Raw genomic sequence first — 15,446 nt, 5'->3', positions numbered from 1 at the left:
GGCCTCCTACATAACGTATCAACTTTTGATACCAAAACAATAGAATGTGGTGTGTTTAGCCAGCTCAACCAACCCTTCTTGTGCCTGTTTTGCTAAGTGGGCTGTCCAGTCTTAAAATACTTTCATATAATTGGTTGAAAATAGTATTGTTTCTGTAATTTGATTGGTTGTTGGTACATTGCCAAGTACAGCACACATGCTCAAACACACTCAGATGTTACCAAATCCACAGCCAGTAAATTAGACAGCTGCTCACCAATTCATGCTGTAATTGTAGACATCACTTCACAAACAGTAGGTACACACTTACCCTCTTGACTGGTAAAATGAACCCTCATATTCTGCACCTGCTGCAACACACACACACACACACACACACACACACACACACACACACACACACACACACACACACACACACACACACACACACCTGCTAGTCCTCCACTCAATGAACAAAGTTCAGAGCATTGGAAGTGTCAGCTGGCATACTGAGTGGCATTTAATGACCTAATCTCTGCTGTTTTATACATACATTAGTAAAGCCTGATGGCCCTTCATCATTCTTTTTTTCCCTTCTTTCTCTCTCCTCAGATGACCAGCCAATGGGAGTGGTTCGTCGGACGTCCAGTGACTTCCTCATGTGTGGAGGGTAAGTACAATACTATCAACCAGATAGGTTTGGATATTGTACAGAAATACAAACGTTTTGAAAACACCCAAGTCATCTCACACAAAGTACTTGACAAACCGCATGACTCATAGGGCTTAAAGGGTCATAGCCTCGTTTCCACCAAGCAGTCCGATTCAGTTTAGTTCATAACAACGGTTATTGTTGCATTTCCATTGTCAAAAGGTGTGGATGGTACCAAGTGAACCGCTCCATTGTGTCCTGTTTTTGTGTTACCCCTCTGTTGAGGTACCTGCACACTGATCCGATACTAAAAGGTGGAGCTAGAAACACTGCAGTCTGTGATTGGTGCGGATGTTTCTCTGCATCATCGGTGAAGAGGAAATAGAGCTGGATGGAGCAGAGAGGAATAAAAACGTTTTCAGATCATTTCTCAGTGCATGGCTGTCCATGGCTTCCATCGCACGTCCGAACAATGAATGCAGGAGAAAATGTAACAATAACACGTTACTTGTGTATGTGGTGGACACAGCTCTTACCATCCGTTAACAATTCCGCCTGCATTTTAGAGTACTGTCTGCAGTGGAAACGCAAGACAGACCTAGTGTTTAGGTATGTGTCCGTACGGGCGATGTATGGTTCTAAAGGTACTGTAACTGCCTGATGGAAACAGGGCTATAATAAACCCATTATAAAAGCTACAAACAAAGAAATTGATTTTTAGTGAAATACGCTTATTATATACGCTTGAATACGCTCACTTTCTTGCTGAGAGCTAGCCATTAATCTAAGCCTAGCATAAAGACTGGAAACAGGGGGAAGCGGGCAGTTTGGCTCTGTCCAAAGGTAACAAAACCTGCCTTATGGCGGATTATGCATCTTGTTGTCACCTTGCTGTGAGTAACAAAAAAAAAAGCTGATGTTGCTAGCTTTGATTGTTTATTTGGTCATGGTCATTTGGTCAAAATGTCTTTTGTAGATATTGCAGATGCGGTATTATTTTTGAAATGTAGCCCAGCATCACTAAGGAATCCGACAGTTCATGGAGTATGAAGTAGATGTTGACATGAGTCAGAGTAAAAAATAGATTGACTATGCAATGGAAGTGTGAAATGATGCTGTGAGTCAGATTCCATTTCACACACATCCTTGAGATCATGTGTATGTGTGTAAGGTCACATCATCTATTCTTCATGTGTTTTTATGTCAACGAGGCCTCCTTTTCTATTTCTGTCCCTCTGACCGCTAGCAAAACACCCTCCTGTCAGCTTTACACCAGACACACACTAATTGTCCTTTCGTCATGAGTGAATTCTTCTGCCCACCTCCTAATCTGCATGATTAGTGAGTTTTGAATCAAACATTGAGCCATAACAATGTGGTGCAGTGCTAAATAAAACACCTGACACACCGGGGGCTGTGGGATAAGAATAGACTTGCGTACTCCCCAAATTTGCCTGCAATAACTAACTGTGTTATTATTGTGCCTCAGCTGTGTATTGAAAGATCAAAACATGCTCAAATGTACCACTCTCCAACGTGACAGAATTTACTGACCGACTCTTTTTCTTCAGATTTAAATCCAGTTAGTAAAATGTATTATACTCACTATACCCAGTACACAGTTCGATCTCTTGTCCAGCAGTTATTCCCTACTGTTCCATTTTCTACCCTTTGTATGTTTTTGAACTTTCACTAGCTATATTTCATCAGGGAAGCCTCGTTTCTTAACCCTTGTGTTGTCTTCCCGTCGACCACGCAACTTTGTGTTTTTCTGGGTCGAAATTTCAACATTTTGTTGTTTTTCTACACTTTTCTCAACGTTTTTGTAGATTTTATTCCAATATTTTTGTCACTTTTTCCCCCCTTTTTTGTCACTTTTTTTTGCTGTTTTTTAAATTGTTTTTGTCACTTTTTTTCCCGCCTTTTTCGAGTTTTTTGTTAATTTTTTTCCAATTTTTTTTGTCACTTTTTTTTTTACAACTTTTTGTCACATTTTGTGATGTTTTTGATGTTTAAAAAAAAAAAAAAAAATCCTGAATTTGTTGCACTTTTTTCAGCGTTTAAAAAAACATTTTTGTCGATTTCTTTTCCCCTGCGTTTTTGTAGCTTTTTCCAACATTTGTCACTTTTTTTCAATGTTCTTTTGTCATAGTTCTGATATAGAAAGTTTTTGTAAACAACATTTGTTATCCCCGTAGCCTGGACAGCTTTGTTTCTAAATTGTGGCTAATATTGGATATAGTTCCTAATTTAAGCTGAGAGTGAAGTTTAAGCCTTAAATACATATATTTTGCTCCCTGAAACTTGAAACCTGCTACTGTCTTTGTTATTGGTCTTTCACCTTCTCCCTTTGTTATTAACCTTCAGTCAGACTCTTCACACTTCTTCCATCTCCTTGCTTTCCTGTTTGCATGTGTAAACAGCCTAAAGCAAAACTGTTATCTTCCCTGTCTGTTCCCTTTTTCATTGCACGCACATTGTTCTGTCTCATCCTCCTCTATTCTTGCTCCCTCCCTCTGCTCTCCTTTTAACGGCTTTCTCCATAGCAGTAACTCTCTGTAACTGTAACTGCCTACATAAATTAGTTAACCATTGACATGGGAAGAACCAATTTTTTCTTAATTACAGGAGTTGTCCCTTGCAATTTAGTAACATCAGCCACACTCTCAAAGAGCTCCTAAATCACAGCCTTGTCATCCTTTGCGCCCTGCATGTCCTAAATTGATTGGAGTCGAGAAAGAAGGAGACCAGAGTGTGGGCTTGGGTAGATCAATGAAAGAGTAGTATGTCTGGCGAGCGATGATCATTGTAATTAAAGCAATTAGAAAAAGAAAGACAACACAAGCAAATGGAAGAGATATCTGAGGAGAAACAGAAGTGACAAATTATAAAAAAAATAAAATAAAAAGAAGAAAGAGGATCCCACCCCCCTCTCTTGGGCTGCTTGCTAAAATCCAGGTCAGTTGAGAGGCAACTGACTTTAAGATCCAGTCTTTTTCCCATTTCCACTCACTCTTGCCTTTTTAAAAAACCGTTCACTGACCTACACATTCTCTTTCTCTCTTTTTAACAAGGATACAACAGCACACAACATGCCTCTCCATTTTAATCCTTGGCTGGGATCAATAAAGCTTTTAGCAACCTGGCAAACAATTGAAAGCCTCCATTATGGGTTTCTGTATCAACCGTCTTCTCGAGCGGTGTTAAGTGTGTGGTAAAGGACAGCATGTGGTTAGATTTATATCTCAGAATTACAGGAATCCAACAAAGCAACTTCTCTCTGGTTCTTTGTCTGGACTAGTCTGCCTCACGTGTCCTCCTCCTCTCTTCCTTGTAGACCCTCCCTGGCTTTACATCATTACATAATACTGGTTTCCAACTGGTGCCCCTCTGTAATGGCCATTTCTTCCACTCCTCTTTTTTTTGCATTCTATATGTAAGCAAAGGCACTCTGTGGGTGACTCTGTCATGACCTTATGTTCGAGAACATTTTGTCTCTTCTAGAATAACAAAAGAATGCAAATGAGCTCTGCCTCTTTGCACTTCCCCTCCCGTGTCTGCTGAACACAGAGGACATTACTTGCACGTGCCAATGGTCGGCCCTGCCTCTAGCCCTGCCCCCCAGCAGCAGGAGCTTAAGCTGATTGGTGCTGTCTTTGTGTTTACATAGAAGCCTGGCCCCTTTTTTTTTTTTTTCACCAACTGACTGCCCTTATGATCAGCCAGGCTAAACTTAACTAACTCAACCTGCCTCCACACTGTAGTAAACAAAGAACACAGGGCTGTAGAAACCAAGTCCCTCCATTTTAGACTGTTCCTGCTTTATGTTCTACTTATTAAACAAGTCACCTTTTGGAGATTTAAGTTAATATGGGTGTTGACACCACTCAAGATGTCCTGCAGATTTGGCAGCAGCAGCAGCCTCGAGCGGCCTGGCTAACCGCCCTCGTCTCTCCATTCTTTCCCTCCAGGCAGCCGCAGCCCACCCCAGGACAGACCCCCATGGTGTCCCCACGGGCTGAGACCACCCCCATCCCTGTTCCGACCCAGATCCGCAACTACCAGCGCATCAAGCAGAACCTCTCCAGCAGCCCGACGACCACACTGTACAGCTCTCCCAGGTAAGAGCTGCCTCTGCTGGGTCTGAGGGTGAAGGAAGTACCCTTGGTGCTGGATGGTTCTGACTTAACTCTGCATTATATATACCTTTTTTAGTGATTAGTAATGAAACGCCTGGAAGGGGCACCAGCTTGTTGAGCTTAATTGGGGACTAATGTTTTACTTATTTTGGGAGTGAACTTTGTGGCTGGGTAATGAAACCCAGGCTGTTATTTCATCAGCCATAAAGTTTCACTGAATTTACATCAGATACAGTCAGGGCTGGCTTATATTTGTGGCTTCCCAACCTGTTGCTGGGAGGGTTTGTTGGTGGTTTTATGTGAAGACAAAGCAGATGGGATGGCAGAGGAAGAAAGAATGTTGGCATCTTGTTTCACAGGAAAATAAGTTCTGTTGTTCCTATTTACTGTTGTCTGAAAAGGAGAACTCTAGGGGTACTCTAGGCTTTAATCAGCTGTATTGTATGTAATATGTGTTTAATATTTAAAGGTTTTATTTGGTTGGTTTCTGTATTGGCTTGTGTTCATCTGGTGGTTTGCTTGCTTTGTCATTAGCCATTAAATTCCTCCTGTGGTGATTGTAGCTCTGAAAATAAGGATTTGCATAATGGTTCTGTAGTAGCAGCTTGTTTACCTGACCTCTGTGCAACCATGGTAGTTAGATCCTGGAGGACAGTTACTGTCCCTCTCACCCTTTCTTTTTCAGCTGTCCCACTCTTCAGCCATCCTACCTCTTCAGTCTGTTCATGGAGGATTATTATGTTATATATTTAGAGCTCTGACACTCCGTCCCTTTTATCTATCAAAGACCCTTCTGTGTGTTAGTATTGTTATTCTCACTTTAGGGAGCAAGAATTTGTCAGGTAGAACTCCTTAATATACTGTATGGATCTTTGCTCTGTTTTACAGAACACCTGGCCATATTTGGCCTTTGTGCACCTGCAATATCTATAATTTCTTGATTATAACAAATCGAGCACAGTGTACCGGACACATGTAGGCGATGGCAGGTGTTCCTTATATTTTGAGAAAACTCCATAGGGCACTTTTTAATTAAATCTGTGCCTTCTGCAGTTGTATTCAGGGCATTTGATTTGGGATTCACAATCCTTAGATTATGTATTGTGTATATTATGTATCTCAGTAATTACACAAGGTCCTCACAAAACACCTCTACTTTGCAACACTCTGTACTTCTGCGAAATACTTTTTGTCAAAGATTTGAGATGAGCAATCTGCACAGCAAATGCTCATACACATGCTTTGCTTCTGTGATCTTGTACAGTACTTGCAGCAGTTATCTTGGGTTGTCTCATCAGCCAAATAAGTTTTACTATTTACTATCAAGCCAAAATGAGCAAAAGGGAGAATAAAGAAATCATCTGAAAGAGAGTAGTTGAATACCTGAGTTACTGTAGGGCTGCAACTAACTATAATTTTCATAGTCGATAAATCTGCCGATTATTTTCTCGATTAATCGATTAGTTGTTTGGTCTATAAAATGGAAAAAAAATGGAAAAAAAAAATATCGATCCGTGTTTCCCAAAGTCCAAGATGACGTTTTCAAATGTTTTGTTTTGTCCACAACTCAAAATATTCAGTTTACCGTCATAGAGATGTGCAGAAACTAGAAAGTATTCACATTTAGGAAGCTTAAGATACTTAAAAATTACTCGAACCAATTTATCCAGTATCTAAATAGGTGGAGATTAATTTAATAGTTGACAACTAATCTATTAATCAAATAATCTTTGCAGCGCTAAGCTGAATCCTTGATGAAGCCAAGAATTGTATTTATGTATTTATTACTTAACTCTTTGGATTAGTTCAGTGTTAATTGAGACGGAGCATTTTCCTCATGGCTCTGAAAACTCAATGCATTTTACTTGCACTTGGGATAGTTTACATACATACTTAATGTTTTTTGTGATGTGTGTTTGTGTTTTCTAGGTCTGGCACAGTGAGGCGCTCCAACACTAGTCCTATGGGCTTTCCCAAGGTGGGCTCGGGGTCCCCCAGCTCCGCAGATGTCCCTCAGGCAGTAGGCAGGCGTCTCTCCACCGGCAGCTCCCGGCCCTACTCCCCCTCACCTCTCGGTAAGGATATGTCTAGACACATCAGCTTTTTTAATAACACCTTCCAGACATGACTTGGACTTGGAAATAACTGTTTGTGTTTGCAGTGGGCACCATCCCTGAGCAGCTGGGTCACTGCTGCTGTCACATGCAGAACCACGAGCCTCGCAGCCGCAGCTCCTCAGGAGGTCAGTTCACAGGCAAAGCTTCCGCTGTCCTCAACATAGCCTGGTCACCTGGTTAACCCACATCTAACTGTGCCAACTTGTCCACTTAGATAAGATTTAACCTACATGGTCCTGTGTGGAATGTGGGTTGTTGAAACAGCAAATGGTAATCTTTTAACACTCAACAAAAACAAAGGAGCACACAAATACATACAACCCTTTGCCAAAAAGCCATTACAGAAATGCCGCACAGTATAATATATTATGAACTGGCATTTAAAATATGCAGTATTAGCATTAACTGCAGTTAGGAATTGTTGATTCTCTCCTGTGTGTCATGACTTTTATCATTGACAAAGTGCATGAGTCAAGGTCTGACTCAAGTGTCTGACACTGTGGTTATATTAACACTGCAGACGTCTCCCACTTTCTAAACCGTTTGTGTCTAGAGGTTTGCTGTCATGGTGAACATTTTATTTGAACCAGGAACAGGGCTATAGTGTACTGTCTGAAATGGCACCTCAGTCAGACAGACAGTACTTTGTCCCCTATTTCAAAAGTCATACAACCAACAGATTTTATGACCAACACAGAGTCTCTATGGAACGTCTCAGGACTTTTGTACTTCACTGGTTGGGCAGACAGGGCAAAGCTCATGAAAATGTCACCAGTAGCATCACTCCAGCTGCTATTTTTTTCTCTAGTGCAGAGCAAAGTTTAGAGCTGAAGACTGCCTTCTGCTGAGAGACAAATGAGACATGAACTTATTTATGTCTCCTCTGACCTGCCAGAGAGAATGTACAACAGATACCTTGTCCATGATCAGTCTGATTCAATACTGTACAGGTTGCTTATTCAATTCAACTTTATAGTGTCAAATCATAAACAATGTTATATATGGGCATGTTTCATATAGCGTAGGTCTTTTTTTATACTACTATATGGTCCATTAACTTGAATTGAACTCTAATCCAGTCCCTCTACCTCCTCTAGGTTCCCCTGTCCCATCCTCTCAGCTCCTGGGGGCTCGGCTCCAGAGTGCCCCCACCTTGACTGACTTCTACCAGACCAGGCAGAAACTCCACAAGCAGTTATCAGACCCTGTTCAGCCTTCCTCCTCGTCCTCCTGCAGTCATTCCCCGCAGCTCGGTCGACCAGCCAACCTTGGCTCCTCCCCCACCAAGCTCCTGGGCTCCTCCCCCCGCACGTCCGACTGGCTGCAGAAGTCCCCGCTGCCCACCATCATTGGCTCCCCGACTAAGGTGAGTGCAGATATTATTAAGTGTGCAGATTACCAGTACCAAATAAACTAAAATATTAGTTTTTAAAGTTTACCTGTTTTCATTTATTTTTCATTCAGACTATTTCGGCACCGTTCAAGATCCCCAAAACGCAGGCGTCCTGTAACTTGATGGCACTGGCGGACAGCCCCGTGCCCACCAAGACGTTGGCAGATGCCCGGGATATCTGTGCCCACCACTGCAGCCCGTACCTCACCGGACGACCAGCTGCCCCTGAGGCCAGCAGGACCTTTGGCAGGTAGGACTCACTGAAAGAAACATGTCCTCTGTCTGTACCCTTCGCTTGCCCAGATATACAGTCTCCATCACTTTTCTTTTGCACCCATTTCAGCTTCCACCTTAACTAATGTTACACTGATACACAACTAAAAATGTTACTATTTATTGTACAATTTATCAGTAGTACACTGATGTAGTAATAGCCCTGAACCTGAATGATATCTAATGTGACACTTTAGACTGGACACAAGAGTTCCTGGAAATGTAATTTTATTTAATAACTTTCTTATTTTGCGGATTTTAAATGGAGAGTTTTAGTTTTACACTGGCTCTATTTTGTTTCAGATACATTTCTGTCCGAGAAAAACACATTTCTGGGTCTAACATTGATATATAATATTGATATGTATATCTACATGTTTTTAGAGCAAAGGGTACTAGCTTGGTGCACCACTTTTTATTACTTTGACCCCCCTCTCTGTCTATCTTTTAGCATGTGACGTCACTTTGTCTGCTGTTTGACATTGTGCTGATGTTATCCGTGGTTTCCCTGCAGGTCTGTTAGTACAGGTCGTCTGTCTGAGCAGCCAATCAGAATCACTCTGGGTGGACAGGCCTATCAAGGCAGCAATGACAGCTTGAACACAGAGCGACCCATGGACACAGGTATGGACACACTGCTGTCAACACAATGTACAGCTAAACTTAAATTTAAACTGCGACTATTATCGGTGTATCACAGAGAATGAAAACAATTACATGTCCTCTTCCCAAAGCCCCTGCAGGTCCCAGTGGGCTGGTTCAGGTTGGGTCAGTGAGTCCCCGTACTGTCCTTTTCACCGTGGGTTCACCGCCCAACAGCAGCACTCCCCCTACCTGCAGCCACCTGGGCACACGACCACGCACCACCTCAGGTGAGGACCCTTCCCCTGATCTGGGCTAGTATGCAAGAAAATAAGCTAGTAACAGTTAGAAGCAGGAAGGCTGTGAGGTGTTCTTAGTGAAGGTGTTTGTCCGTAGATCTCATGATCCTCCACTCTCCCCCCCCCCCCCCCCCCAACTTTCTCTCAGTGGGCTCCAACAGTTCGGCCGGCTCCCTGTGCTCCACCAGCGGTCGGGTCTATGTTGGATCTCCTCCAGGCATGGCCATGGGCTGCTCTCCTCCAGGAGGTTTTGTGGGCGGGCAGATTGTCCCCAGTACCGAGGGGGCACCCAGCAGCCTGCGCTATGTTCCCTATGGGACCTCCCCTCCCAGCTTAGAGGGATTCATCACATTCGAAGCCCCTGAGCTGCCTGAGGAGACCCTCATGGAGGTGAGGGAGTGTGAGGTCAAATGTTTGGTGTCTATTTCCCATCACCCAACAGGGAAATTGGTCAATTAGACAACTTCATGACTCACTGGTATACACTTTTAATCTTCTTTTGGGTTTTACATTTAATCTTTGTAATTTCTGGTCTAGCGTGAGCATACAGACACCCTGATGCACCTGCGGATGATGCTTTCATTCACCGACTGCGTCCTGGAAATGGCGGCAGTGCGAGCTGGAGGGACGGAGCTTGGCGTGTCAGCCGCCTCCCTCTACCCTCCCCAGGACAGCGTGGTTGTGGACCAGATCAGCCAGCTCAGCAGAGAGTGGGGGTAAGGAATGACTAAAGTTTAGTCTGACTCTCTGATGATCTCATACAATTAATAGTATCCTGTAGTCAGAAGAGGTTCTTTGTTTAGTGGTGTTGGTGCAGTATTTTATATACTATGGTTGTGCTGCCCCTACAGGCAGGTGGAGCAGTTGGTGCTCTACATGAAGGCAGCTCAGCTCCTGGCGTCCTCTCTCCATCTGGCCAAGGCTCAGATTAAATCGGCCAAGCTCAATCCTTCCACTGCCGTCAAACAGGGTAAGGACATTTTATTTCATTGGATTGGGAAATTTGCTGTTCGCCCACTTCATCAGCAGGAGAAAGACACTGTAGTTATGTAAAACTTACCTGTGTCCTTTACAAATATGTAACTTTCAAATGCAGGTATATGCAAAAATACTAATCCCTCTCTCTGTCTTCTCTCAGTGGTGAAGAGTCTTAATGAGCGCTACAAAAGCTGCATCTCCCTCTGCCGGCGGCTGACTGACAGACTCAACCACTTCTTCTCCGACAAGCAGCGCTTTGTGGACGAAATCAACAGTGTCACCGCGGAGAAGCTCATCTATAATCATGCAGTGGAGATGGTGAGTGTCGGATACACATAAAAAAAATCTTATAGAAAGGAGTGTAGTCGGGTATTGATTTTAGTCATTTCCACCAGGTTTTTCAAACAATATGTTCAGTAGAGTGCAGCTATGATCTATACTGGTCAGCCTAATGTGTGTGTGTGTGTGTGTGTGTGTGTGTGTGTGTGTGTGTGTGTGTCAGGTTCAGTCAGCAGCTCTGGATGAGATGTTCAAGCAAACAGAAGATATAGCCTACCGCTACAGCAAGGCCGCCATGCTGCTGGACGGCCTGTCCAAGATCCTACAGGACCCCACTGACATTGAGAACGTGGTCAAGTGTGAGTACAAACCCTGACACACACACACACACAGTCCTACACAATTGGCCTCATGCAGGAACCACTCGTATGAATAGATTGGGTCTTTAGTCTTAAGTGGCATGTACGATGATTTCAGAGAATTTGTAGCATAAACCATTTAACACTCAAAAGCAAAATTCCAGACCTGTTGTTCAAGTCATGTACAGATCTGACTTTTTCAACATGGGGAAAACACGTGTTTGACTTAAAAATAAGAATGCCTTCATCTGAATGAATGTGGAGTTTTAATATGTTACAAAATTTTTATTGCCAAGTTATACAATTACCACAGCACTTTATGTCAAACCATTCACTCTTATTTCTGTCATGGTACAGCTCTGTGATGACAGGATTGACAGCTATAGTAATATTTTGGCATTTTTGGGGGGTACTCTTACACCACTACTGACACTGCTAAATCGTTTATGTTTATGTCTGCTGATTTCTGACAGCAGGACTTGAAGCTCTGCAGTATGAAGGTCTTATTTGTTGTCTTGAGTAACATATTTGTGAATGATTGCAGAAAAAGCAACGCAATATCATGACTTCGCGTAAACATACACGCCACTTTCCTAAAGGCAAGGGGCGTTATCTGTACGCATTTTGAGCTATCCACGTGTATATCTACATACACGCCACTTTCTTATCGCGAGGCTACGTGTTATTGCGAGACTACGGTTGGTTTTAACATCACACGCTGGGGAAAAGAAAAAACGGTTGGGATTAGGGAAAAAAGAACTGGGTTGGGTTTAGGAAAAGAAAAAAAATGGTAAGGAAACAACACACGCGGGACGCGATCCCCGCTCTCCTGGGTGAAAGTCCTGTGTTTGACCCATCCACCACCCCGACAAACCTCCCTATGCGGATTTTCGCCCTTTCATACTACTCGCAAAGGCGTCAATTCACAAGCAAACGCAAGGTAATGTAAGTCAATGGAGGCCAAACGGCGTTGATAAACACGCTGAAAAGCGAGTGTGCGTCTTCAAAACACACCAATAACGGCATACCAATTGGCGTGTCATACATACGCCACTTCATGAGATCAGTCTGGAAAAAGAGCAGGACAGGTAGCCGTTTATTTGGGGGCGTCGTTTATGCTAATGATCAAACCTCATGAAAACTCACCTCTTCAAGAACAGTTAGTATTCATCAGGCTAAAACAAACGATTTACAATAACTTTGTGCAGTTAAGAGAGTTTGCTGAATCTGCAGGTCTAGCAAGACTAAGTCTGCAGTCTGTATAATAACTATATTTTACTTGTTTAAGTGTTTGCTTTAATTACTTTTATTTATATGTTGTTGTTTTGTGTATTCTCCCTGCAGACAAGGCCAGCGTTGACCGCAGGATATCAGCCCTCTGCTACTGCACTGTCACACTCTACGAGTAGCAGCCCTCCCATAAACACACACACACACACACAGACACAGAGGGACCACGTCCTAAGACTATTGACTACCATCCTCACAGAGCCGCTGTTCCCTCCTGTAGCAGTTCAAGCACTTTTTCATTTGATAGGTTTCATCTGTATTTATCATCATACTGGCTGCATCACGAACTGAACTGTGGCAAGCGACTGATGCACAAATTTACAACCAAAGATGACAACGGATCCAGAAACAAAAGGCTGAAACCAGATGTGGACATAATGCCTGCACTTTCAAGTGCATTTTTCTTCTTACGCTATGATGGTGGAAACCCATCTGATCAACATGTATAAAAATAAACTAATGTCCATCTTTCAGGATATCATTTGTTTTTTACCAGAAGAAAAAAAAAGGATGGACAGGACTATGAGGGGGCGTTGTGTACTTCAAGAGACTTGAACTGGAGTTTGTCTTTTTTATTATTATTTTTTTTTTTTTATATCCTGCGTACTATGTGATATCAGTGGTTATTTACTCTGTGTTTTAGTTGTTGTTGTTGTTATTTATTGGTTCAGAAGAACAGGGATGTTTGAGTCTTCTGCTTATTTAGATAACCTTAAGTATTGGAGTGGAATGAAAATTGCAGAAGGCTTACGGCTGATCACTGTAACAGATCCAACAATATGGATTTATACATAAAACAAGAACTCTTGTTACAAAAACTAGACAGCCATGTGAGCAAAGGAACCTGTAGATTGCTTTATTATTTTTCCTGTGTTGTTAGCTCAAGCACTTTATTGTGGATTGACTCTTGTGGACTGAGATTGTAACCCAGATGATGTCATCAGGGTTATCTTGATTAGGGTTTGTGGACTACCCCCCTTTATTTTATTTTTTTTTTAACAGAAAACCTGTTATAAAATAGGGGAGTGGAGTTTGTAGGCAAAAATGTAGGCATTGCCAGGCAAGAAGGGTATATTCCTTTAATTCCAGATACAGTAGTTGTGTCTGGCCATATGGAAAAATGGGTTACAATTTGAATGCAGCCATTCCAAGCCTTCCCTATTATTTACCATTGACCTGACCGATGCAGTTGTTCTCAAACATCAAACCAACATTTATCATTTATAAAAAAAATACTAGTAGTTTGGTAATTCACATAAAAAATACAGAGCAGGGGAGCTTCGATCGGCTTTTACGGACCTTGATATTCATTTCGCACTTGCAAATAGAAAAATCAGTCACATTGTTTCCCTTGTGACCCAGTTTTGTAGGAATGTAACAGACCCATGGTGACTTGTTGATTATGTTGATCACAGTGAGGAGGGGTTAAGTTAAATATGGGGTGACAGTGGCTCACTCTGCTCACAAGGTCTGCAGACTTGGATATTCAGAAGAAAAGATGGTGGCAGGCCCTTCTCCTGTCCCCACTGCAGTGCTGAACAGCCAATCAGCGTCCACTTTAAACCCTGAAGGAGTGATTTGTGAAACTGAATGGTCATATTACTTGACAAGTTACCTTAAAAATAAGTTTCATTTTACTAAAATACTACAGTTTTTTTTATGTTCTGTCAGTATCTGTAGCAACATTTTTTTTTTTAACAAAACTTGATGTTGGCAAACTTGTATATATTTGTATGTGGTGCATGTGATGATTCCTTTCCCCTCTTTTTGGGAGGGGAGTGAGTGTGTGTGAGATCACATTTTTAGTTTTGGGTTGTCGATGATACCATCAGATGACCTGCCTGTCGGTCAAAGAGCACAAATCTTTATATGTACATAGGTGAATTTGATACATTTTATTCATGTCTGCCATATTTTGGCACAACAGGGGTGTGCCAAAGGATAAAATATAACTCGTGGCAGCTCCAAAACTTTCCAGAGAACTCTTTCTACCAGGACTGTTCATTGTTTAGACAAAGACACATATTTGTTCAGTGGGTCTTATGAAATTTTCTGAAATAAGCGTGATCTCTTAAGATTTCATACTCATTTCTCCAAATTTTGTGATACTTGAATTGTCACAATCTGCACTGCCTAGCATCCACTGTCCCTCTGGCTCCCCTCAAGTTGTCTGCTGTGCTCTCAACAGTGTATGTACTATGTATGAGTGTATATATACACACGTGCACTTGCCAGGTGTGCATTAACACCAGTAGTAAACAGTTATTGATGGAAAAGGAGATGCCTTCTTCTTGTGAAAACAGACAAAGACCTACTCCTCTGTACAGGTGTGAATAAATTCTTTTTTCTGTGTAAAAATGTGTATAAATGCATTCACAGGCACCCAGCGGTCTCTGGGCCTGTTTATCTGATGTACTGTTCTTTTCCGAGACATATCTGGGTTTCAGTTTCCCTCGTCCTTGTCATGAGCACTCTGAACCACACAAAGCCTTTTACTGCACACAGAGTGAAGAGGGACAAATACAGCTTATGGAAACCCGCCTCAATCTGTGCCCTGTACCATTTTACCCATTGACTGTAACTGAAGATGGACTGTTATACTGTGGATGAAGCATGGGTACCAAGTCTGCATTTTACCCTGTAGAGTAGAACCTCTAGAATCTTGAATGTACTGTATGTACTGTATGTACTGTATGTACCCCGTTGTTTTGCGCCTCTCCAGCTTGATCGGAATGCATTTTGAAGAAACCCGTTGTCAGTCACGACCCTAAAAATGTAACACATTTTCGAAGCACCTGTTTTTCAGAAGAGACATTTTAATGTTATACTTGTGTCCCTCACCAAGGGGTGTCTGTCTATGTTCTTTATGGAACACAAATACAGTCTTTAATATAAAAAAAAAGAAAAAAAAGAAGAAGAAACAATTAAAATGTCTTGCTGTGTTTTATTTTTCCGAGCTTGGTTCTGTGTTGATTCCTCAGAGACAGAGGTTTGGACGAAAAGGTCTGAACTGAAAAAGTTAATATATGAAGAAGATAATGAATGATGCTGATGTTTTGTCTTTGTTACATTTTCCCTGTATGAAATTGAATGAAATTAGGAG

General features: G+C 42.1%; 1 protein-coding gene across 1 annotated transcript in view; it reads left to right on the top strand.

Annotated features, from left to right (window-relative positions):
- ulk2 (unc-51 like autophagy activating kinase 2) overlaps positions 1-15,299 on the top strand; it is a 42,003-nt gene extending 26,704 nt beyond the window's left edge. The window contains exons 14-27 of the mRNA XM_078246891.1: positions 595-652; positions 4,606-4,755; positions 6,703-6,848; positions 6,935-7,015; positions 7,988-8,256; positions 8,355-8,533; positions 9,071-9,180; positions 9,291-9,428; positions 9,586-9,827; positions 9,975-10,153; positions 10,289-10,407; positions 10,576-10,733; positions 10,918-11,053; positions 12,398-15,299. Coding sequence (XP_078103017.1) covers positions 595-652; positions 4,606-4,755; positions 6,703-6,848; positions 6,935-7,015; positions 7,988-8,256; positions 8,355-8,533; positions 9,071-9,180; positions 9,291-9,428; positions 9,586-9,827; positions 9,975-10,153; positions 10,289-10,407; positions 10,576-10,733; positions 10,918-11,053; positions 12,398-12,462 — 2,030 coding nt within the window. The 3' untranslated portion in view covers positions 12,463-15,299. The remainder of the gene's footprint in view (positions 1-594; positions 653-4,605; positions 4,756-6,702; positions 6,849-6,934; positions 7,016-7,987; positions 8,257-8,354; positions 8,534-9,070; positions 9,181-9,290; positions 9,429-9,585; positions 9,828-9,974; positions 10,154-10,288; positions 10,408-10,575; positions 10,734-10,917; positions 11,054-12,397) is intronic.
- Positions 15,300-15,446: the final 147 nt, after the last annotated feature.

This window comes from Sander vitreus, chromosome 3 (assembly GCF_031162955.1).
Source record: "Sander vitreus isolate 19-12246 chromosome 3, sanVit1, whole genome shotgun sequence".
NCBI classification, from domain to species: Eukaryota; Metazoa; Chordata; class Actinopteri; order Perciformes; family Percidae; genus Sander; species Sander vitreus.
The sequence above is the reverse complement of the archived record's forward strand: the minus strand, read 5'-3'. Positions and strand labels throughout refer to the sequence as shown.